General features: G+C 34.1%; 2 protein-coding genes across 2 annotated transcripts; both read right to left on the reverse strand.

Annotated features, from left to right (window-relative positions):
- Positions 1-435: 435 nt before the first annotated feature.
- Positions 436-7257, reverse strand: LOC123536436 (sulfotransferase 1A1-like). Its single transcript, XM_045319629.2, has 6 exons — positions 7075-7257; positions 6712-6824; positions 3559-3885; positions 2509-2609; positions 1527-1704; positions 436-736 (listed from the first exon to the last, which is right to left on the reverse strand). The coding sequence occupies exons 1-6, from the start codon at positions 7146-7148 to the stop codon at positions 624-626; spliced, it is 906 nt and encodes a 301-aa protein (XP_045175564.1). The 5' UTR covers positions 7149-7257; the 3' UTR covers positions 436-623.
- Positions 7258-13368: 6111 nt separating this feature from the next.
- Positions 13369-19231, reverse strand: LOC123536438 (sulfotransferase 1A1-like). The gene is made up of 3 exons (XM_045319632.2): positions 18061-19231; positions 15031-15208; positions 13369-14134 (listed from the first exon to the last, which is right to left on the reverse strand). Exons 1-3 carry the CDS (start codon positions 18157-18159, stop codon positions 14022-14024), a joined length of 390 nt encoding a protein of 129 aa, XP_045175567.1. The 5' UTR covers positions 18160-19231; the 3' UTR covers positions 13369-14021.
- Positions 19232-22937: the final 3706 nt, after the last annotated feature.

Consider the following 22937-nt stretch of genomic DNA (forward strand, 5'->3'; position numbering starts at 1 on the left):
CATAGTGTAGCCAGGCGCCATATTCATCACATCTTGCTCTTAAATGTATCTTATATCTGAATGTAATGCATGATTTCAAAAAAACTAACTTTAGTTGAGTGATTTTGACATATTTGTGTGAGATTTGTGCGACGGATACAGATTGCGTAAAATGTATCGGCTGCTGTATACGTCACGTGAGCGGCATGCGCGGCTATCGCTACGTTTGTTGTAAAGGCATTTCACCACTGGTCGGTGTTGAATATAGCATGATGAAGTATTTTTATCAGTGCTTCTGCAGCGAGCATATTTATCGAAATATCGCGAGCATAGGAATACCGCGAGCATAGGTTCCACCACTCTACATCTATATGTTGGTATTCAATACATATTGTCGAGAAAATCGTATCTATTCTCTAATAGGTAAATCTGATTGTATAACAAGTAAAGAACGAGTCAATAGGTTAGACAGAGATGTCTGTATATGCTACCAGAAATTAATAAAGTGCAACATAACTGAAATGCAATTGAAAATGGCGATTAACTCAAACAGGCAAATCGTAGTCAGTTTTAATACAAGATCTGTCGAAAAGTTCACATACATTCATTTATGTTGTTTGGATTAATAACAATTGTTTTAATTTTCACAGTGTATATCTAAACTTCAGATCCGTATCTATCAAATTTTCTTCAAGCCACTCGTTCATCCTTTCATTCTGTGCAACTGTGAAGTGATTCTTCCAGTCTCCAACTTCTCCTGAAAAAGAATACAATCAAGATTTAGTCTCCAACACTTCTCTTGGAAAAAGCGGTAGAGGTTCTTAGATATTCTCTTGCAATCTCCGGCTTCTCCTGAAAAGTGGTTATGGCTTTTAAGCTACTCTTTCAAAATTAAGACTAAGTCTCCAAATTCTTCTGAAAAACGGTTAGGGTTTCTAAGATACTCGCTCAAAATTAAGATTTTTCAGTCTACAACTTCTCCTGAAAAATGGCTAATCCAGTTTCATATTTCTTCTGAAAAACGGTAAAGGTTCTTCTTGTCTTTTGTTCATAGTTAATGTGAATATTATGAATAGCTTTATTTAAGCAGAGTTTATTATAACCTTAATATTTGATTTTACCAAACATTAAGAGGCAGCCAGTGTAACATACATGAAAATACCTAATTAAAATGTAATTCATTAATCTAAAGCGTTCATAACATCTTCTTTAGACACTTATATTTTCACACTTGGCCTTTCAGTCAAACGAGACGTGACTCTGATCCGGTAAGTTCAATAGATGAAAAATAGTCTTGTATAAGAAACAGGAGGTCGTGGTTCGAATCCCTGATAATGTATATGCTCTCCGCAATGGCTGTTTAATGTCAATATGACCAGGACCTCTAAATCATGTATGTAGGGACAAGCTGTCAGTATAAGACTAGTCAGGAATCTTGGAACAGGTTAAGTTAAATGGTACCCGCTTTATGCCAAATCTACTGCTGAAAAAAAAACAATAACAAACAAACACAATTAATAACAATTATGAACGTTGAGATTTCTTGCCTTTTCTGTACAATTTTGACATCTTCTTCTTGTCTTCGGCGATGTCAACAACCTTGATTTCTGCATCAGCTTTCTTTAAATTCTTAAAGTCACAGGCTTCAGCAATCTTTCTGATTAAATCATCACTTCTTCCCGTATCAAGAAAACTGTTGATTTTCTTAATTTCTCTGACCGGATCCTAGCAGAAATAAGATGCAAAAAGACATCATTCACACTAAAATATATGTATAGAAGGTTCTGTTAGAACCAGAATTTCTTTTCGAATGGCAAATATGTTTTGTTTATCTGAATCACCATCTTGTATATCGTGCTAGAATATGCATGGCCTTCCTAAATAAATATCAACAATATCAGAGCAAATGTAAACGAGTGCATATAATTCCGCTTTAAATTCTACGTATAAAAGGGCACAGTCCTTTCCATACATATGCAAGAAGTGTCACGGGTGTTGTATGATTGTTGTGGAAGATGAGGCGAAGCAACGGTAAATCCAAAAAATGAAAAATTCGCACTACATGCCAAATATTCACATGGAAATGTGTGTCAATCCACTCCCACCAGTCTACATATAAAAGCTTTAAAAATACCAAGTAACGGGCGTAACTTTATGAAATACAAAAACGAGTTATAAAATCTGTGCATTGGAAGTTGGATCATCACCGTGAACAAGAGTGTGAAGATTAAATCAATTTTCTTCATTTGTTACCGGGAAACCAGCTGCTAAGTTGAAATAGGAACCGGTGCAATGAATGTCATTTTATCAAAGTAAAGTGTGTGTGAAGGTGTAATCCATTCCCACATGTGGTCACTGAGGTAACAGCTCACATACAAAAAAATAACCAGTTGGGACGCAGACACAGACACATGTACGGACGCCGATCAATGGGCGAGTGAAATTAAATAGCTCATACTTTTTTATGCTACCCATCTAAAAGCTTCCATTTCATTACTAATCAGTCTGTTTTAATGGTTTATTTATTACCTCTTTTAGGTCTTCGAAGAAAAGATTCAGTATCTGTTCAGGGTGTTGTTTTGAAAACCTTTCCCATTCTTTCATGTACTGAATCCAGGAATAAAACAGACCTAAAATGTCAAAGGACACACTACTAAAAATAAATGAAATGACGTACTTGTACATAATAGAGGTATTATGCCATGGTAAAAAGTTATAATAGTTTGTACATTTTATATTTTATCAGTATGATGTTAATTCTAGATTATATTATTGCAATATTTCGGTGGTATATTTAGGACCTCCATTTTTTTAAGATTAAATTATCTCGTACGCACGACATCTTATCTCGTGCGCGCGAAAAAAACGATGTTGCGCACACGAGATAAGATGTCGTGCGCACAAGATTAGATGAGATAAGATCTCGGGATAAGATGTCGTGCGCTCGAGTTAAGATGTCGTGCGCACGAGACAAGATGTCGTGCGCTCGAGATAAGATATTGTACGCTCCAGATAAGATGTCGTTTGCACGAAATAAAATGCCGTGTGCATGAGATCTGATGTCGTGCGTTTGAGATAAGATGTCGTACTACTGTGGTATATTTATTAACTCCATTTTTTTAAGATTAAATTATCTCATGCGCAAGACATCTTATCTCGTGCCTCGACATGTTACCTCGTGCACGCGAAAAAAGATGTTGTGCACACGAAATAAGATATCGTGCGCACAAGATAAGATGTCGAGCGCTTGAGATCAGATGTCTTGCACTCGAGTTAAGATGTCAAACGCACGAGATTAGATGTCGTGCGCACGAGAAAAGATGTCGAGCGCACGAGATAAGATGTCGTGCGCGCGAGATAAGATGTTGTACGCTCGAGATAAGATATCGTGCTCTCGAGAAAAATTGTCGTACGCACGAGATAATTCAATCGTAAAAACATGAGGTTATAGGTTGTGTCACTCATGAATGTACTGTGTATCTTTAAACCTGACGTCATGTATCTCAAAAGACCTCACCCAAAATTATACATTAGTTCAATAAGCATTCTTAGTACTAAACTGTATAGTTTTATACTTACACACGCCATATTCTCCCATGACCTGAGGCAGAAACTCTTGAAAACTGATAGTGAATGGTCCTGAATGCATGGTTTTCATGTGATGATAGAATGAAACGAAAACATCCTTTGGATTCCTCATAACATGAACAATCTTTATTCCTTTCTGGAAGATTTCTTTAGGCGCAAGTTTGCAAGGGTAGTGGCAATTCAAGACTCTCGGAGATGGAATGCTCTTTACTACTTCCGGTGACCGGAAGTCCAAGAAAACTGCCTCTTTTGTTTTTGTTTCGTATTCGGCATTTCCTCTTTTCAACATGACCAAAATTTCCCAAACCCAATGTGTACCTGAAACAAAAAGCGTTTAAATGAATAAACGCATAGATGTATCTCCTGGATTCTGAAAGCATGATTTTAGCCTGACAATATACTTCTTAATTACACAAATGTCGAATATTGTGTGATATGAACTTTCAGTCCTTTGTACGTATTGCTGATTAAGTCAGGGGATATAATTCTAGTCTTAACGAATCAAGTCAAACTCCACAACATCAAATGCCGGATAGGTCAAATACTGTTGATATATGCACGACACAAATTCGGACGAATAGTAAAAAAATGCAGTAAAATGAAGAAAAATGCACAAAAATAAAATGACTGGAAATTAATCTTGCATAATAAATATAGAATAGAACCATTATGGCCCTAGTTCCACCACTCAATCAGATTTAAACTACCCCGCCCACAAACGGGCATGTTTGTTTCACAAATGAAATTGCAACAACAATCGTAGTCAGACATACGCAGCTACAGTATGTTACATTTTCCGAATTTCAGTCGATAGATAAAGAAACAAAATAGTTTCAAAAATGTAGTCAGACGTCATTAAGTACATGCTTCTTGTGAAGTTTTAAAAAATACAAGCTAAATAATTGTCAGGAATGTCATTTTAATAACGGTAGTTTTTTTTCCGACTTAAATCGGAACAAACAAACATATTTCTTTAAACACCCTTGGTTCCTATGACGTTTCGGGTGAAATGGTTACAATCAAATCACTACAATTCAAAGGATTGATTGACACTAATGCATAGAAAATACTTCCAGCTGAACTAAGTTTATATTGAAAGTACAAACATAACCAGTCCGTAGAGGACCGGATAATCTACAGACTTAAAAGATCTCTGTTATTTGATCTTATCACCTGATTTTACAACCAACCCAATTCCTTTCAATAACTATGATAGCAGTTTTTATAAGACATGATCGCCTACCAGAGGTCTACCTTGGTTCCCCAATTGAATCTCTGTCACATTTCGCCTATACTTGTAAAAAAATCTTACATCACAGTTTAAAACTTTCAGCCAAACAGTGATGTTTTGCGAGTTATCTTTGCTAATCTAGAATAACGTAGCCGCGTTTGTTTCAATGCCGACGCCAAATTACGAGGAAGAGATAAATTTCTATGTAAAAAACCTACATCATCTTGATCAAGATGATTCACGTACTTGTCTTTGGTGTTTTTTTTTTATTATTTTATTTTTTTTATTTAGCGAGTCAAAAATATGATTATTTTTTCGTATTAAGGTTTTGCAATGAATATGTTCTAGTTGTAAAATTAATATAAAAGTTTCAACAGAAACTGACTGTTTCAAGCAACTATTTCAAAGTTCGTACTTTAAACATTATACTGCGCTGTAGAGGGAAATTCACCTACTCAATCAAAACATTTTTCTCACAGATTTCATTAATAGCAAGTAGTGCTTGACACGATGTACATTTTCGACGCTCTTCTTTCTTCAGAAGATAAGAATGAATTAGACAGGTATGACCTATTCCACAGCGAAAACGAACGAATTTGTCCTTGCAAACAGATTTTTCCCTCGGTGCCATTCATCAAAAAGAGTTTCATATCACGAAGTTTGTTAAATGAGGAATAGTTCAATGTTGATTGTTGTTTTGGTAAAATAAAAGTTTTCGTTTAATATCATATCAGAATTATTTAATTGAGGATATTTGTTTGTTTTCAGTGTGATATCGAAATATATCGTCACTAATAATGGAGACAATTCAATATTTCGATATCTCACTGACAATAACAGAAATGTTTTTATTGTATGCTAATTTGTCAGATTTACTTAATCACTGTGGGGAATCACATGATCAAAATAATCTCTAAACCAAAATAAATATATGAATAATATGGGAAAATATTGAAACAGCTTTTGCTGTAAATCTAAAATACAGCCTATCATATGGCAACACATATGTATCATTAAACTACATATATTTCAATCACAATCACCTTCTGATTATCTGGAACACTTCAACTGATACTTCTTATTTTCCTTAGTGTTTGTAATTACAGGATATCTATCATTATTGTCAACTACATGATAATTTAACAATTTTCATTAGTCATATGATAGGCTATGTTTAAATTTCATCTCTTATCATGATAGGAAATTTATTCATGTTCTTCAAAATATAACTTTGGTTTAGAGATTATTTTGATCATGTGATTCCCCACAGTGTTAAGGGGCAATACATGTTATTTTCTGAAACCCCTCGAAAATGAATGGAAATGCCATTAATCTATTCTTTATGATGTAAAACGGTAACAAATGGCTGAAAACGCTTAAATTTCTTGTGTTTTTGGAATTTAAATCGAATTTTCGACCAGGTGGCACTATTTTGGTTCGTTTTAGGACCTAGTAAATGTCTTTTCTCGCATTTTAGCATTTCAGTTGTCTAAATAATATTGAAATTAGCATGTTTCTGAATGAAAATGACAAACATCGTAACGATTAAATGGATGTTAAGTGTAAATTCCACGAATAAGGTAAAATTAATTGAAATATTGCTTGCACAGGGCTAAATTTTGCATATTTTTGGGGATGGGGGTGACCTGTAATGAATTGTCATTTCTCTACATTTTCTCAATATTTTGCACCAAAACAAAGCAGAATCATTGTGAAATAGGTGTACCTTGAGAATGAATGCAAATTCATGGAAAAATCAAACAAAAAAAATTCTCTTATAATATATACAACTATCTCCACGAAAGGTCATCCAACAGTTTATCAATTACCGCGTACGATAAACATTTGATTACTGCAAAAGAACACTCTTTGTTCGTGTGAGATAAAAAAAACGTATAGTAAAAGTACTTTACCACATTTTGGATACGTGGCAAGATATATGTCGTCATCTCGTATCTCCAGGTTCCGAATATCTTCGATGTGTGATTTCAAGTCTCCGTTAGATATCAGATCTATAATTTTTTGACTGAAAATGAGTCAAAACAAATTATGAAGAAAGTGAATGTAACGTAAACATTAAATTTGAAGAATAAAGCCAGTGTTAGACATATAAAAGACAATATTATATAATGTCACTGAATATGTCATATCTTGTCAGTGAAAGTAAGTGTTCTCTAACCTGTGTTAGCGAATATATACTGCTTCACACATGTAACGTGTATAATGAAACGTGTTCAAGAATAAAGTGTTTGTACGTAAATGAACTCTTTACTTACTTGTATGTCAAGCCATATGCATGAACAAATTCGCACGTCTCTCCATTAGGATATTCTACAGTAAGTTTAGCCATTCTTTTTCTTTTGTAATTATGTTTTATCCGTCTAATAACACCGTTAACAATCTGAGCCTTGGTTTTATATAAAACATTATTGTGACATACCTTTTAACCTCTAACAACTGTCACATGTTCTACATTTTTAACTTCCGATAAACAGACATGCACATATTCAACCAGTTTAAATAAATATTAACTTGCTATGGTTTAAATTTACTATTTGAGGGGGATAAAGGAACAACAAAAATAATAAAACACTGCATGTTAATAAGTGCAATATCAGTTTTAATGTAATATATTTGCTCTCAAATCCTTTTTGAAATTTGAGTTTGAAAAAGAAAGTCTGGTTTATGATTATGATTATGATTATGAAGGGAACTAATGCAAGATTATTTTTAAAGTTCATTCCAGGGTTCTTGTCACCATCAACCTGACATAAATTCATTAAATTAGAACGACATTGTTATTCACGTTTTTGCTAATAAAATTGTTAATGGCACTCTTACTGTCTGACGTGTCTAAAAAAACTAGTAGGCAATGTCCCCCAGGTAATTGGTATGGGATGATGCATTCTCGCATATCAGAGGTCTACTATGGTTCCTGTGATGGATGAGAATGATCATATGAGCCGCGCCATGAGAAAACCAACATAGTGGGTTTGCGACCACCATGGATCCAGACCAGCCTGCGCATCCGTGCTGTTCGCTTTCAAAGCCTATTGCAATTAGAGAAGCCTTTAGCGAACAGCATGGATCCTGACCAGACTGCGCGGATGGGCAGGCTGGTCTGGATCCATGCTGGTCGCAAACCCACTATGTTGGTTTCTCATGGCGCGGCTCATATGATGAATACCGTGTAAGAAATGTAATGTATCACAAATCGCCGACTTTATCAGGTTTAACAGTAACGAGATTAGAAATGTTCTAGTTTTTGGCAATGTTCTAGCTGCAATGTTTGTACCTACTTAATATGCAGATGTATGTATTATGACAGGACAGAGAAAATACGATATAATTTACTAGCATTTAGGAGTGACCTGTCGCTTTTATTAATAGATTTGAAAGGTTACTGGAATAATCCACTTCAGTAAAGGGGTACCCTACCTTTTTATAATTTACTTTTATAATAGATATTTAAATGACTGTCTACTTCGACAAGTGGTAGGCGTGATGGCTTTAGAATCTAACTTATGTGAGTTCGAATTCCGACGGAGATCAATTTTATTTTTTCATTTTATATTTTATTTTCATTTTATATTTTGCTAACATACGTTTTAAAATGATGATAATGTTAAACATGTATTTGAATCGCATTACTTGTATCCTTTTGCTATTTTCGAATATAATATAGGTTTTTCAAATATCTTCTTGATTGTGAATTATTCAGCATGGTTGACAAAGCTCTTAACAATTTGGTCACTCAATTAGCTGATGACACTGATTCGGAGGAAACTAACAGTTACACCAACAGCAAGTGTGAAAATGCTCCATTGGACGCATGTGTTTGAAATGTATTGAATATTTTGAAATTGTACGAATGAAATAAAAAATGAAATTGAAATGATGAAATAAATTGTAATAAAAAACAACATGAAAATGTAAATAAAACAAATTCAATCATAAAACAAATCGCACAGTGTGGGATTCGAACCTACAGCCTCTTAATCGCAAAAGTTAAATCACTAACTATCAAAATTCCTCAATTGTACCAACTGAGCTACCGATGCAGTTTTAGTTTGTATATTATTTGAAATGTATTTATAGTTTTAAAAACGTCAAATATCTTTCAATCCCTTATTTAATAAATGGAACAGTCTGGAAAATACAAATCTAAAAATAAAAGCGACAGGTCACTCCTAATTGCTAATAAGTAGGTGTTACATTAAGATGAACTTGTATGGACAGAAGGAAAACCTTGACCTAGAGGCAAGGGAAGCAAACCATAAAAATAATTGATACTTATTTAGTTCAGCTCCATATACGGGTGTTTAGATTATATATAGCATCTCGGGCGTGTTTCTGTCCGGAAAACAGAGTGCTTGTACAATAAACGGTGCAGTCGTTACCAAGCAGGTCTCGAGCCCACGAGCCCCGGGTTCAGCGAGAACATAATAACTACTAAAATGACTCGATGATGCAAGAACAGTGATTGACGAGAATGTATACTTTCAGCTTTCTTCAAATACATAGTACGATTTTACAGTACATTATTTCATTAATTTCCTTCCTTCGAAGCGTTTTAAGTAATCTTTTATTGTATCATTACATATTTCCTTATTTAAAGAAGCATGTGTTTTCTCAAGAAGGAAAACGATTATAATTTCTTAATGTTCTCATTTTCAACAGGATCTGTCTGATTTAGTTTTTTTTATAATGTAACCCCAAGCCACAACTCGTTTTCAATTGGCATCATGATAGTCTTCTTTTCAAGTATTATATGGGCGTCATGTGTCACTTTGATTATTCAATAGCCTTTAGAGTAATTATGCTAAAGATGATGTCACTAACTGAACAATCATTTTACCTTTTTTAAATTACCAGTGACGCTTTTGAATATTCGTTGTTAACGATGCATTTAAATGTCCATGATTTTCATCTGTACAGCAGTTCTGAACATTAATGGTGTTCCATTAGATCTGTGGTTATCCGCAGAAACTTTTAAATAAACTTATAATTTATTATAACAATTGTTTTGCCAATAGAATAAACAGTGTTACTGTTGTTAGAAATTCAGAAAAATGAAAATACGGAAAATTCGGAATGGTGTTTCATTGTATGTTTTCAGACCTGCACACAGCTTCAAAAAAATACCTTGCTTTAAAATAGTTCTCTCATTCTTTAAAGCTTTGGAATGTATTTTGATTAAACTCAAATGACAGCAATACATAAACTAGGACGGACGATACAATGCTCGGTCACGACTGTTCATGAAATATTTATTATTTAACAGGTATTATGTTATCGGTGGAGAAGACTGTCTATCAGGTTTCCAAATGTTTGACTGAAGCCTTGTTTGTTTGAAAATGTGCACGTATTACAGATTAAGGTAGCTGTTTGTTCTTGTCTTCCTTCAAAATGATATTCAATGCGGCTTTTATGCGTTGGTGCTGTGGATGGACATATTTTAAACTTCTGACAAGCATTCAGCTGACCTTAACGGAATAAGTGAGCTGAAGTCGGTCCGATGAGGTAATATTTTCGAAAATTGGTCCATATTTTTTGTGGACCTAGGTTTCCCTATTAGCTTTATATAGACTACAGACTCGTATGAAGACATACAAACACATGATTACTGTATGTTTCATTTCCTTCATTTCACTGATTTAGTTGATTTCTGCTGAATCCGAGGAAGACGGTCTCCGACCGCCTTGCAAACAGTCCAAAAATTGGCATCTGCTACCTAAAGGACCAAACAAAGTCTTTTGTCACTTGTTAATTTAATTTCTAGGGTATTTTTAACATATTGCAGGAAGAATTACGGACTTTATTAACTTATTTGCTACAAAAATTTGGTTTTATGCACCCAAAATAAGGGGAAATAACTGGGATTTTATCAGGCGTCATTTTGAGCTGTAAATAAACAATCATGACATCGTATTGTTTGGGCGCGTATTATTTTTGAGATCAGTTAGAAGTCAGTTAGAAGTTAATTGTTACGTAAACATGGTCAATTTAAGCATATATACATGCAGATGACAGTTCTAAAATATATCTGTTTGAAAAATCTTTACGAAATAAATCAATTTACGTGGGGAATTTGGAACGTTTTGAGACTAACGGGCTTCTGTAAAAGCTATTACAGATACTAGTACAACTTTTTCATGGACTTCTCAGTAGGAGATTTCAATAGCCATGTACATTGAAAATTTCAAATGACTTGTTTTAATATAGCCGAGTAACAAGCGATTTAACACAACACACTCGTATACATTGGTGTTGTCTATAGTAACCATAGAGGCTGCAGGTAGGAAGGAAATTAGGTCCAAAATAAAGATGCGTTGTTCACTGAATATACAAGCAAAGCAGATTCTACAAGAGTTTAAAACTGTTTGTGGTGATTCTTCTCCATCCAAAGCCACTGTTTATAGATAGGTAAGGGTGTTTGATAATGGCTAATCTAGGGTCCAAGATCTACCTCGAAGTCGCGTTCGTACAGACATATTTAATCAACATTCAAATTAATGTGGTTTATACATTATACAATTATTGACCTTTGAGCCATTTAATATGATGTGATATTCACCGGAAGGGGGCAGTATTGACCGAGGCAATAGCTGAGGTCAATATTGCTCTCTTCCGGCGAATATCACATCATATCCAATGGCTCAATAGTCAATAACTGTTTTATTATATGAGTTCAGGTTTATGAATAAGTGCAACATATTTAATGATTAAAAGTAACAACAAATGACTTCCATTCTATTATTAGAAAGTCATGTTTAATGGGGAAGACCCACTAACCATCAAACATGAAATATATTTTGAAAGATGATGAGCAATTTCGGCCAATGAAATTTAGGTTATTTTTAGAACATATAATAATAGATATTATCTTACGGTTGTTGTTCTGTTTTTACAATATCAGGGTGGCCAACCCACGCAACTTTTGTAATCTCAAACACTTCGCCCAACTGCGCGAGTGTGTACCCTATCTACACAGTTAATCTACGAAAAGCATTTGGGGCAAAGTGTTTTAGAAAAATACTTTTATGAAAATTCGTCCAGTAATAAGGAAAATATACGCAAAATGCCACCTGATTCGAGACGTTTCCTCCATGTATACTGTACCAAAAAGTCACTTGGGTTGGCCATCCTGGATATGCCTACGTCAATATCGTTAATCAGTTCAAGTTATAACTAATGGTACTGTTATGTAACATCTAACTAAAGGTATGAATTGCATTTTCGTGAAACGGGCTTCTAGCATATTCTCAACCAAATTAAGAATCACGACAACGAACGGAAGACTCCAAAACTTTTTCAGCTTTATTTACATTTAACATGTAACAGGCCTTCAAACTTGTACATTTGTCCGCATCGTTTATAGATCATTTAAACTTGTAAATCAAGTCTCGTGCACATTCAGTTGTTCTTATTACATTTAATTTCATTGGTTCGCGCATGTGCAACATCTAATGATATGTTTTTTTCTTGTTATAAAATTACTCAATGGTCATTTCTTCTACGGACAACCGAACGCTTGTTATGTGCTAAGTGTTACGAGCAATGGCTTTACCACGATAATTAGGCGGGAAAGTGCCTAGATATGATCGGTTTCATGTAATCTCGGGGAGGAGCCTGCACGATGCTCTAGAGGTGTTTCAAAATTTGATTCTTTTTTTCCCTTGCTTTGTGAAATATGGATTAATTTACTTTTGTAAATATTCGGTTAAATAATGGTGTAGTTTTTTGTGCGAGTCGTCCCTAGTTAACATTAGAGGCGTCCGGCACGTGTCGGGATTCGAGCGCCTTTCAGCCTGTTACAAACGGAAACGTTATAATAACATTGCATGCATTTTATTTTCTATGTGTAAAGCAAACCTTTAGAACAATCCTTGTTAATGGCTTTCAAAGATGTTCAGTTCCTGTTTTCATGCCTTCTGCTACTTCTTCACATCAGGTAAACTTTGTATATAAAGTAGTTTATGTGATAATTTCCAATTTTACGCTACAAATGTGCAAGAGACTGTTTAAGACATAAAGCAGTTGAGAGAACATTAGCTACTTGACAACGCGATACATCAATGATGAAAGATCTTAAATGCTCTGACGGACCAGACTGAGCAATTTATCAAACTCTGCAGACCTTTGCTAATGTAATTTGTTGATAAATAAAAGTAAAGACGCAGGTAAAATAGTGTCACACTGAGGCGGCGAAAGAAAAGAATTTTTTTTTTTGTATTTTTTTCTTTTTATTTGTCTTTGATTAATATTTAATTGCTTTATCAGCAAGCATTACATATCATGCCGATATATGACCCTTAAGGTTTTTAGTAGAAGCCCAGTATCAGTTTTGCATGTTAAATTTACGTAATGTGGGCACGATATTATATCCTACAGATAGCGGTTAAATGTTGATGTCTGATATCGGCTGAATGTTGGACCAATACCTATTCAGATACTAGTCCGATATACCAATGGTTCCTAGGCTATACGTAGACGTATAATCAATGGGGGTGCCGATGGTTTCAGTGTCATGTGAAAATGAAGGAATGGTTTTATATCTAAGATCGAAATATCATTTACTTGTTTATACCAGATTAAACATATCATACAATGTTGAAACAAATATCCTCTAGGGTATGTATAATATATGTAAAATGTTGATATAAAATAACATGTCGACAAAATAGTATTAATTTTGTAAATATGAAGTGTCTCTTGTGTTTAATCATCATTAAACATTGCAAAATATCTTGCTGTAAAACAAAGTAAAAAAAAAATCGCTTGAATAGGTTAGACATACTATCAGAAATTACTAAAGTGCAGTATAGCATGCAAATATTTCATTTTGCAAGGTTTTAAAATAGATTTTCATGTCTTTCTTTGTAATTTATAGTCAGTTTGGTCCGCCAACATAATTAGATATGAAAAGTGCAGATCTAACTATCTTTGGGTCACGAGTTCGATCCCGGGGCAAGGCGTATGTTCTCTGTGGCGATCGTTTCTGAAATCATTGATCATCTAGCTCGATATAATTTTGAAAAGTTAGGAGTTACTTGCAAAGAACAGGTTAGTACTGGTACAGAATTCAGAAACATTACTGTTGAAAAACGGCGCTTAGCCCAAAGCAAACAAAGCAGTCAGTTTTAATTACACAATCTTTAGAAATATTCACATACAATCTGTAATTTTATATTGTTTAAATTAACAATAAGTGTTTCAATTTTCACAATTTATATCTAAACTTAAGATCCGTATCTGTGAAATTTTCCTCAAGCCACTCGTTCATCCTTTCATTCTGTGCAACTGTGTAGTGATTCTTCCAGTCTCCAACTTCTCCTGAAAACACACAATTAATATTGTTTATACTCTAAATTCTCCTGAAAAGGGGTAAGGGTGTTTAAGCTACTCGTTCACAATCAAGGTTAAGTATCCGATTTCTCCTGAGGGGGAAGGATTTTTAAGGTACCCGCTCAAAATTAGAACTGTCTCCGATTTCTCCTGAAAATGGGTAAGTGTTTTTAAGGTACCGACTCAAAATTAAGACTAAGTCCCCGAACTGTCCTGAAAATGGGTAAGGGTTTTTTAAGGGACGCGCTCAAAATTTAAGATTTTTCAATCTCCTAAAAAAATTGGTAAAGATTCGCAAACAACTCATTCTCAAATAAGATTTCTCCAGTGTCTCCAGTTCCTATTTCTTCGGGAAAAAAAGGTTAAGGTTCTTCTAGTTTTTCATTCATAATCAAGGTGAAACTTACGAATATTTTAATTAACACAGATTCATTATAAACTAAATATCTGACTTTGTGCAATATCAAAAGGAAGCTAGTGTAACATAAGAGTAAATTCGTAAAGCATTTGAAAGCGTCTTCTTAAGATACATATGTTCTATAATTTTCAGTTGATCGAGGCATTGCTCCGGAAAGCACATTAAATGAAACATTGACTTTAATACTTTACTACCAAACAAGATGTCGCGAATAGAAACACGGATAATGTATATCGTTTTGTTATGATTGTCCAATGCCAGTGTCATAGGTATTAAACCTTTGAATCATCTGTGTGGAGAAATAATCAGTTACCTGCAGAGAAAAAAAAAAAGATAATACTGGTAAGAAAACCAGTACCACTGGCGAAGTTTAAAAATCCCCGATATATGACTTAGACTGCTGAAGAAAGAAAAACCATAAAAACATTCGCTTTTAATAAACATTATGAAAATTTAGGTTTCATACCTTTCCTGTACAAATTTGACCTCTTTTTCTTGTCCATGAAAAATTCTGCAAGCTTGATATCTGCATCAGCTTTCTTTAAGTTCTTAAAGTCACAAGCTTCAGCAATCCTTTTGATTAAATCTTCACTTCTTCCTGTCTCAAGAAAACTGTTGATTTTCTTAATTTCTCTAACAGGATCCTATTGGATATAAAACACAACAAGACATCATTCACAATAAAATAAATATACAGAAGGTTCTGTTAGAAACAGTGTTTCTGTTTGAAATTTTATTTCTTTGAAATAACTCTGCAAATAATATAAATTCAAATACTTTTAAATCCTTACGGGTAGGGATTATGCTTTCGGATACATGTCAAACTATAGGCATAAGAAGCTCGATTTATAAATATGTATATCATATCCCAACCACTTTCTCAAAAGATCTAACCTAGATATACGTCTACGCCCGTGGTCCAACTACTTTTGTTTGATAGTAAAGGTACAAACAAGAGGGGCAAGATGGCCTTAGGTCTTCACCTGAGAAACACACCATAACAGTGTAAACATGTTTGACCTAGTGATTTCATGGAAACAAATATTCTGACCAATTTTCATTAAGATTGGACCAAAAATGTGGTCTCTTAAGTGTAAACAAGTATTTTCTTCAATTTGACCTAGTGACCTAGTTTTTTAGCCAAGATGACCTATATTCGAATTTGGTCTAGATTTGATCAAGGCAATCATTCTGACCAAATTTCATGAACCTCAATTAAAAAATACAGCCTCTATCGCATACAAAACGTTTTTCTTTGTCCTAGCGACCTAGTTTTTGACCCCAGATGACCCATATTCAAATTTGACCTTAATTTCATCAAGGTTATCATTCTGACCAAATTTCATGAAGATCAGTTGAAAAATAGTCACTATCGCATAACACGGTTTTTCTTTGATTTGACCTAATGACATAGTTTTTGATCACAGATGACCCATATTCTAACCTAACCTAGATTTCATCAAGGCAATCAATCTGACTAAAGCTTATGAATTTCCAGTGTAAAATGCAGCCCCTGCTGCGTACACAAGGTTTTTCTTTAATTTGACCGGGTGACCTAGATTTTGACCCCAGATAATCCATATTTAAACCACAGGCAGTCGGCGTGTGACTTTGACCCCTTATGAATGATGGACCCCCATCCTGTTCTCTACAACCCAGATCAAAAATACATTTCCAAAAAAAAAATGCTAGATATAAAAAAATTAAAGGTATGGTACTTTACGGCCAAACATAAGAAAAAATGGAATGACCTCAGTAACGATCTCACTGCGTACACAATTTTCGGTCGATTTTTGAAAATCTGGTCTTAATCAATGCATAAAGCATAAATCTTATCGGTAAAAATGCACTTTGGTCTCAAGGCTGCATCATTTTGATGCAGCGAGACGCTATTTTTGACAAATATCATCTCGTACACGATGTGACCTAACCCGTATATTTCTCGGGCCAATAGACAAGTCAATGGCAGCCACCTATTCCCTTCGTTATTTCCAAGCACAGTCGTGGCCACCCTTTAGAAACATAAATGATTAGTCGCTTACCTATAATTACTTCGTCCAGTTTCCGTCAATAACGATGCATCCAGCGTTGGGAAATTTCTCTCAAAACATCAGCTGCCATGTTTATACGGCGACCCGGAACTGGTTTTTACTACGCAGCCTTTTTGCGATTGGTCGATTCTGGAGGTATGTTCTCCACGTGAGCTGGTATAAACATGGCAGCTGATGTTTCACGAGAAATACAGCGTTAGGAAATTGACTCGATGCATTGTCAAAGAATAGCGTCTCTCTGCATCAAAATGATGCAGCCTTGAGACCAAAGTGCATGTTTACCGTTAAGATTTATGCTTTATGCGTTGATTAAGACCAGATTTTCAAAAATCGACCGAAAATTGTGTACGCAGTGAGATCGTTACTGAGGCCATTCCATTTTTTCCTTAATGTTTGGCCGTAAAGTACCATACCTTTAATTTTTTTATATCTAGCATTTTTTTTTTTTTTTGGAAATGTATTTTTCTGTTATTATGTTGGGGATCTAGGTTGTAGAGAACAGGGTTGGGGTCCATCATTCATAAGGGGCCAAAGTCACACGCCGACTGCCTGGGATTCAAACCTGACCTAGATTTTATGCAGCCAAACATTCTGATCAGATTTCATTAAGATCCGGTATAAAATGCAGCCCCTATTGCATACACAAGGTTTTCCTTTGATTTCACCTAGTGACCTAGTTTTTGACCCTAGATAATCTATATTCAAAATTAATCTAGATTTCAACACGGCAATCATTCTCACCAAAATTCATGAAGATCAATTGAAAAATACAGCCTCAATCGCATACACAAGGTTTTTCTTTTATTTGACCTAGTGACCTAGTTTTTAAACCCAGATAACCCATTTTCGAATTCGCCCTGGATTTCATCAAGGTTATCATTCTGACAAAATTTTATGAAGATCAGTTGAAAAATACAGCCTCTGTCGCATAAACAAGCTAAATGTTGACAGACGATCCAGTTTCACAAGTGATTACTAGTGATATAGGCTACATTCTGAAACTTAAACAAAATTACTTAGTCGAAGAACGGACGTCTTTGTAAATATACAAAAAAGGGTTACAAAACCTGAGCATTGCATGTATGATCATCACTGTGAAGTGTGTGAAGATTCAAGCCGTTCTTTATGTGGTAGCAAGTGTACATACCAAAAACTTAACACAAACTGTTATACAGAAAAAGCGGACATAGCTTTGAAAAGATGCAGAGCAGAGTTATGGAACGTATGCAATGCATGTTAGATTATCACAATGAAGAAATGTGCGAAGTTATAATCTATTCTCCAATGTGGCTACTGAGATACAAGCTTGCATTAAAAAAAAACTGAACCAACCAGGATGCAGACGCCGACACAGACCAAAAATGTGAGTAAAATAGTTCTACCTTTTTATTGAATAGTCGAGCTAAGAATTATGTTTTTCATTAGAAATCAGGTAATAATAATACCTCTTTTAGGTCTTCGAAGAAAAGATTCAGTATCTGTTCAGGATGTTGTTCTGAAAACCTTTGCCATTCTTTCATGTATTGAAACCACGGACAATACATATTTAAAGTGTCAGAAGACGCAAGATTAAAATATAAAATAAAACAAGAAACGTGGAAATTTCACGAAAACCAGGTTTTCAATTGCATCACGCCATCAGGTTCTTAGCATAAACCATTTTTCTATTTTTAGTAACAGTGACCCAAAATACAATTCAAAGTCAGTTCTTGAAAGTTATAAACTCGAAACCAGCTTTTTGATGATCAAACTGAAAAAAAAAATCTATTTTTAATTATAAGTATGACCATATTTTTCTATCCTTAGTTTTCCAATGGCATTAAAATGACCTTTTTGTCACCAAAAATAACGAAAAAAAATTGGATCTCAGTGAGATTTGATCCGACACCATTCCATTCCACAGCACAAAAATATATTTTCTATTTCAAATATAACCCCATTTTCCTATTTTTAGCTAAATTGACTTTGACCCTGATCCAAGTGACCTCAAATACATTCCCAACATTTTTGTGTTTGATAAAAACTATCTACACACCAAGTATACTAAAACTAAAGTTATTGAGTGGAAGCCATTTTTCTATTTTTAGTAACAGTGACCCCAAATATCATTTAAAGCTATTTTTTCAGATAAGCTTGCTGTACACAAAGTTTGGTGGCAGTAAGTATGTCCAAACTAAAATTATAAAGCGGAAACCAGCTTTTTGATGATCACATTTAGAAAAAAAAAATAGAGAAAAAATATATTTTTGGTAATTGTGACCTTGACCTTGACCAAATGGCATTAAAATGACATTTATATCACACAAAAAGAAAAAAAAAATGTTGTTTTTTTTATCTCAGTCGCCATTCCGTTCCACTGACTAAAAAGTAGGTTTGGTCTAACGCTCTAGACCACTGCGCCACCGTGGAATTTTCTAAGTGCGAAGATTAAATAAGTTATCTTGACCTTAAACTTGACCCCAATGACCCCATATACAACCTTGGTTTTTCAATGCAAACTAAAGTTATTGTGTGGAAACCAATTTTTCTATTTTAGCAGCAGCCTTAATAACAGGATTTTATTTATGTAGTATTTTTGCAGTGCCTCAGGTTTAAAGACAGTTTCACTCATGTATCTGTCATAAAAACTAGAACTCTGTCCATAGAACGGTTGCCCTCACATAATGTGCCGACCTCTATATAAAAAACTATCAAAGGGCCATAACTGCAGAAAAAAATATTCACAGAAAAAAATCATTCCTTTATGGTCATCTGCACATCAAGCTTGAACATGTAACTGTAAAAGTTTTAAGAAAATCAGGCTAATAGTATGGGAGGAGTTGGACACACAATATTCTTCTCTGTATGCCTTATAGCAAAGACTATCAAAGATCATAACTGCGGTAAAAATAGTCACAGAAAAAAAATCTGTTTTTATCGTCATCTGCGAAAGTTTGAAGCAAATCAGACTTATAGTGTGGGAGGAGTCGGACACACACGATTTCAGGACGTACGGACATCAGCAACGCTATATGCCCCACAGTAAATGTGTGGGAGCTAGAAAATCCAGTGAAATAAAGCCATTACATAAATTTGATAATACACTAGTATAATAAAGCTTTGAAGTCAACGTCGTTTAAAGTATCGAAGACGTTGATCAAATTGACTTGTTTATAATAGTTAAAGAAAGTAGATTTTTTTATGTTTCGGCTGCTATCATGTGATGAAAAGAATATTACATTTGTGACTTTCAACATTGAATTTATTAAACTCGTTGAATAAAATTGATAAAATGCTCGGAAGAGCCTCGCATTTTATTATTTTATTCAACTCGTTTCAGCCGGACAGAAAAAAATGGGATGGGAATGTGGGAGAGTGGTGTGCGTACACCAAAATGAAAAGACTTGAAAGGAAATATGCATACATAACATAAAAGAGAGCCATGATGACTCTAGTTACACAACTTAACCATATTTAAACCAACCCTACATACAAGTGGACACGATTTTCACCATTTAAATGTGAGAACAATCTTAGTCAAACATACACAGGGGACCCATTCGTGCCGTGATCTTTCAGAGGTCATTAAATGGATGCTAGTTAATATTTGAAAAATGTAAGCTGAATAATTGTACTACTATTTTATGATACTGCTTTCTACCTTAATTAAACGAATAAACAAACTTTCTAACCACCCTTAGCATATATTATCCCAAGGACGTTTCTGGAACAAAATGCCATTTAAGAGAGTTCCTATAATTTGATTTATTTAGTTATGTGAAAACGCGAATCTTAACGAAAAAAAAAAACAACAACAAAAACAGTCAATATTTGAAGGCAAAAATAACTTAAATAGTGGCAGCCATGGTCACTTTTTCGGCCTATGATTTGTGTTAACATACTTATCATACTGGGAAAACATTTAGAAACATTAACTATATAATTTTCAAATACACCAAGAGCAATATCAATTTCTCGGTTATTAGCAGTATTTAAAATTTTTGCAGCTAAGATTTTCTTGCAGAACCATAAACAAAACAACTGTTATCTACCTTGGATCTAAATAAATCTTATAGTTTCAATAAAAATTTGCGGTCAGCTCCCCAATCTGTTTTTGAATACACCTTTAAAAGATTCAGTACCTCCAAGCTTCAGATTTATTATATTGTGGTATGAAGGAAAGTTTTTATCAATTGTAATTCCACAAATTTTGCTTCGTCAACAACAGGTATTTTGTACCGTCTTGAAAAGGCTCTGACCGCCTCATGCTCACAAAACATTTTTCGGACTGAGGTGAGTTTGAGTTTAAAATTTTAAAATAAATTTTACTAAAACTTCAAGATTAAATTCCAACTGAGACTAGCCGACAATACTGAATAGTCACTTGGAAATAGTGAATAACTTAAAATTTAATTTAAAACATGTAATTTAGATATAAAGAAAATAAAATTTCATTATCAAACTCAGCTTAGACTTAAAATGTTTTGTGAACATGGGTCAGGACGTTACGGCTATATAATATGTAATAAGGCACTGCCTCAATCGGGAATCGATCCGACTTCAATTCAGCACATAAGATTTGGAAAGAACTGTCTAATGACGGCATCGATTCCATATCATTTTAAAGGTATATTTTGGAATAAAAATAACACTGCTCATATTTGTACTGATGCGCAAGACGTTGCGGTTCGGACAAGTTATGTGGACGCTTATTAGGCTCAAGGAAAAAGTGTATTCTTCCAAAAAATTCGAAGTCAGACAGTATGTGCACCTTTAATTCGACAGTCTATATCTCATTCGGTATATCGCATGTTATCGTAGAAGGATCGATCCCAATTTTCGCGACGAAAATTGGTAGGATCAATTCCCTATAATAACATATTTCCAAGATGTATCATTAGCTTTTTTAAAAAAAAAGACCAAACAACATGTTTCTGAAAAAGTTTGGGAACACCAGACTCTGGTATTGGAGGGCATACTATTTGAATATTTTCTTTTCATTTGACGGAAGTACCTAGTTTTTTGAAAAACCAGTTGTTAAATAAGCTTATGTGAAAGTTAATGCAAAAAAGCTTCCGACCAAGTTTAGTCAAGTTCTGTTATTTCTTTAAGAATTTTGTTAGGCAGAAAACAACAGACAGGGTGATAACAAATACGTTATGCTAAGGTGTGATATAAAAGTAAGGGTAACAAAGTACCTTACCACATTTTGGATACGTGGCAAGATATACGTCATCATCTCGTATCTCCAGGGTCCGAATATTATCGATGTGTGATTTCAGGTCTCTGGTAGACAGTCGATCTAACATTTTGGAACTGAAAAAGAAAAAGAGTCATGACAAATTATAAAAAAAAAATCAATTTATTAATTTTGAATATCAAAATCAATAAATCACACTAAATTTTAAAAATAAATAATGTAAAAGACCTTATGATATATTGTCACTGAACACGTAGTTCCCTAACACATGTAAATGTTAAAACGATCCTCTCATGTGTATCTTACAATGAGAACAAGAATAAAGTATAACGCTTTACTTACTTAAATGTCAAGCCATATGCATGGACAAATTCACCCTTCTCTCCATTAGGAAATTCTACAGTAAGTTTAGACATCCTTTCTCTTTGATTTAAGGTATTAGAGCACTAATAGTAATGTTTACAAAATGGCCTTTGCTTGGTATGTTCTGAAAAGTAACCGTGTTTTGCGCTATTTTGCAATTTTTCAACAACTTTTACCGTGCCGTTTTTTATATATTTTGTATAACTTATGGTATCTCCTCAAGCTCAAGTAGAGACAAATTTCAAAGTGATAGCCACTATCCAAAACGTTTGCAGAGAACTCATTTTACTATTAATTTTAATAAAAGGAACATCAAACTATTGGTAAACAATTATAAAACACAAAATAAAAATGTCAATATCATTTTTTCTTTGGTGCCTCAAGTAAACGGATTTAATGAGACAGAATTCATACTTCAACACTGAAAAGATTAGGTCGAATGCTGTGTTTCTGTTTTGAATTTTGCTTACTCCATTTAAAAATAACATTAGAGCAGATGTAAAACCTACCTGAATTTCCTCCACAATATATAATCTAAGATTGAAAGCAAAATAGAGAACTTTCACCGCGTGTAACTCAATATTTTTAAAGATGTGTAACTCTACCCCTTCTGTTTAAGTAGTAAATCCATTTTGAACACCAAGAAATCGCTTATAAGATTCATCTTTTTCCATTTTTGTACAAGAAATCAATAATAAGTCTTGAAAGAAGTAAAAACTTACTACAAAAAAGGAAAATAATGAAAAAAAATTTGGTCCCAGTAGGGCTTGAACCTACGCA

This window comes from Mercenaria mercenaria, chromosome 17 (assembly GCF_021730395.1).
Source record: "Mercenaria mercenaria strain notata chromosome 17, MADL_Memer_1, whole genome shotgun sequence".
Lineage (NCBI taxonomy): Eukaryota > Metazoa > Mollusca > Bivalvia > Venerida > Veneridae > Mercenaria > Mercenaria mercenaria.

Coding starts and splice junctions, on each gene's coding strand:
- LOC123536438 (XM_045319632.2), bottom strand. CDS start 18,159: ATGTATTGTCCGTGGTTTCAATACATGAAAGAATGGCAAAGGTTTTCA. Junction 15,209..18,060: donor TCTTCGAAGACCTAAAAGAG/GTATTATTATTA, acceptor TATATCCAATAG/GATCCTGTTAGAGAAATTAA. Junction 14,135..15,030: donor GTCAAATTTGTACAGGAAAG/GTATGAAACCTA, acceptor GTGTGTTTTCAG/GAGAAGTTGGAGACTGGAAG.
- LOC123536436 (XM_045319629.2), bottom strand. CDS start 7,148: ATGGCTAAACTTACTGTAGAATATCCTAATGGAGAGACGTGCGAATTT. Junction 6,825..7,074: donor GCATATGGCTTGACATACAA/GTAAGTAAAGAG, acceptor ACTCATTTTCAG/TCAAAAAATTATAGATCTGA. Junction 3,886..6,711: donor TGCCACGTATCCAAAATGTG/GTAAAGTACTTT, acceptor TTTTTGTTTCAG/GTACACATTGGGTTTGGGAA.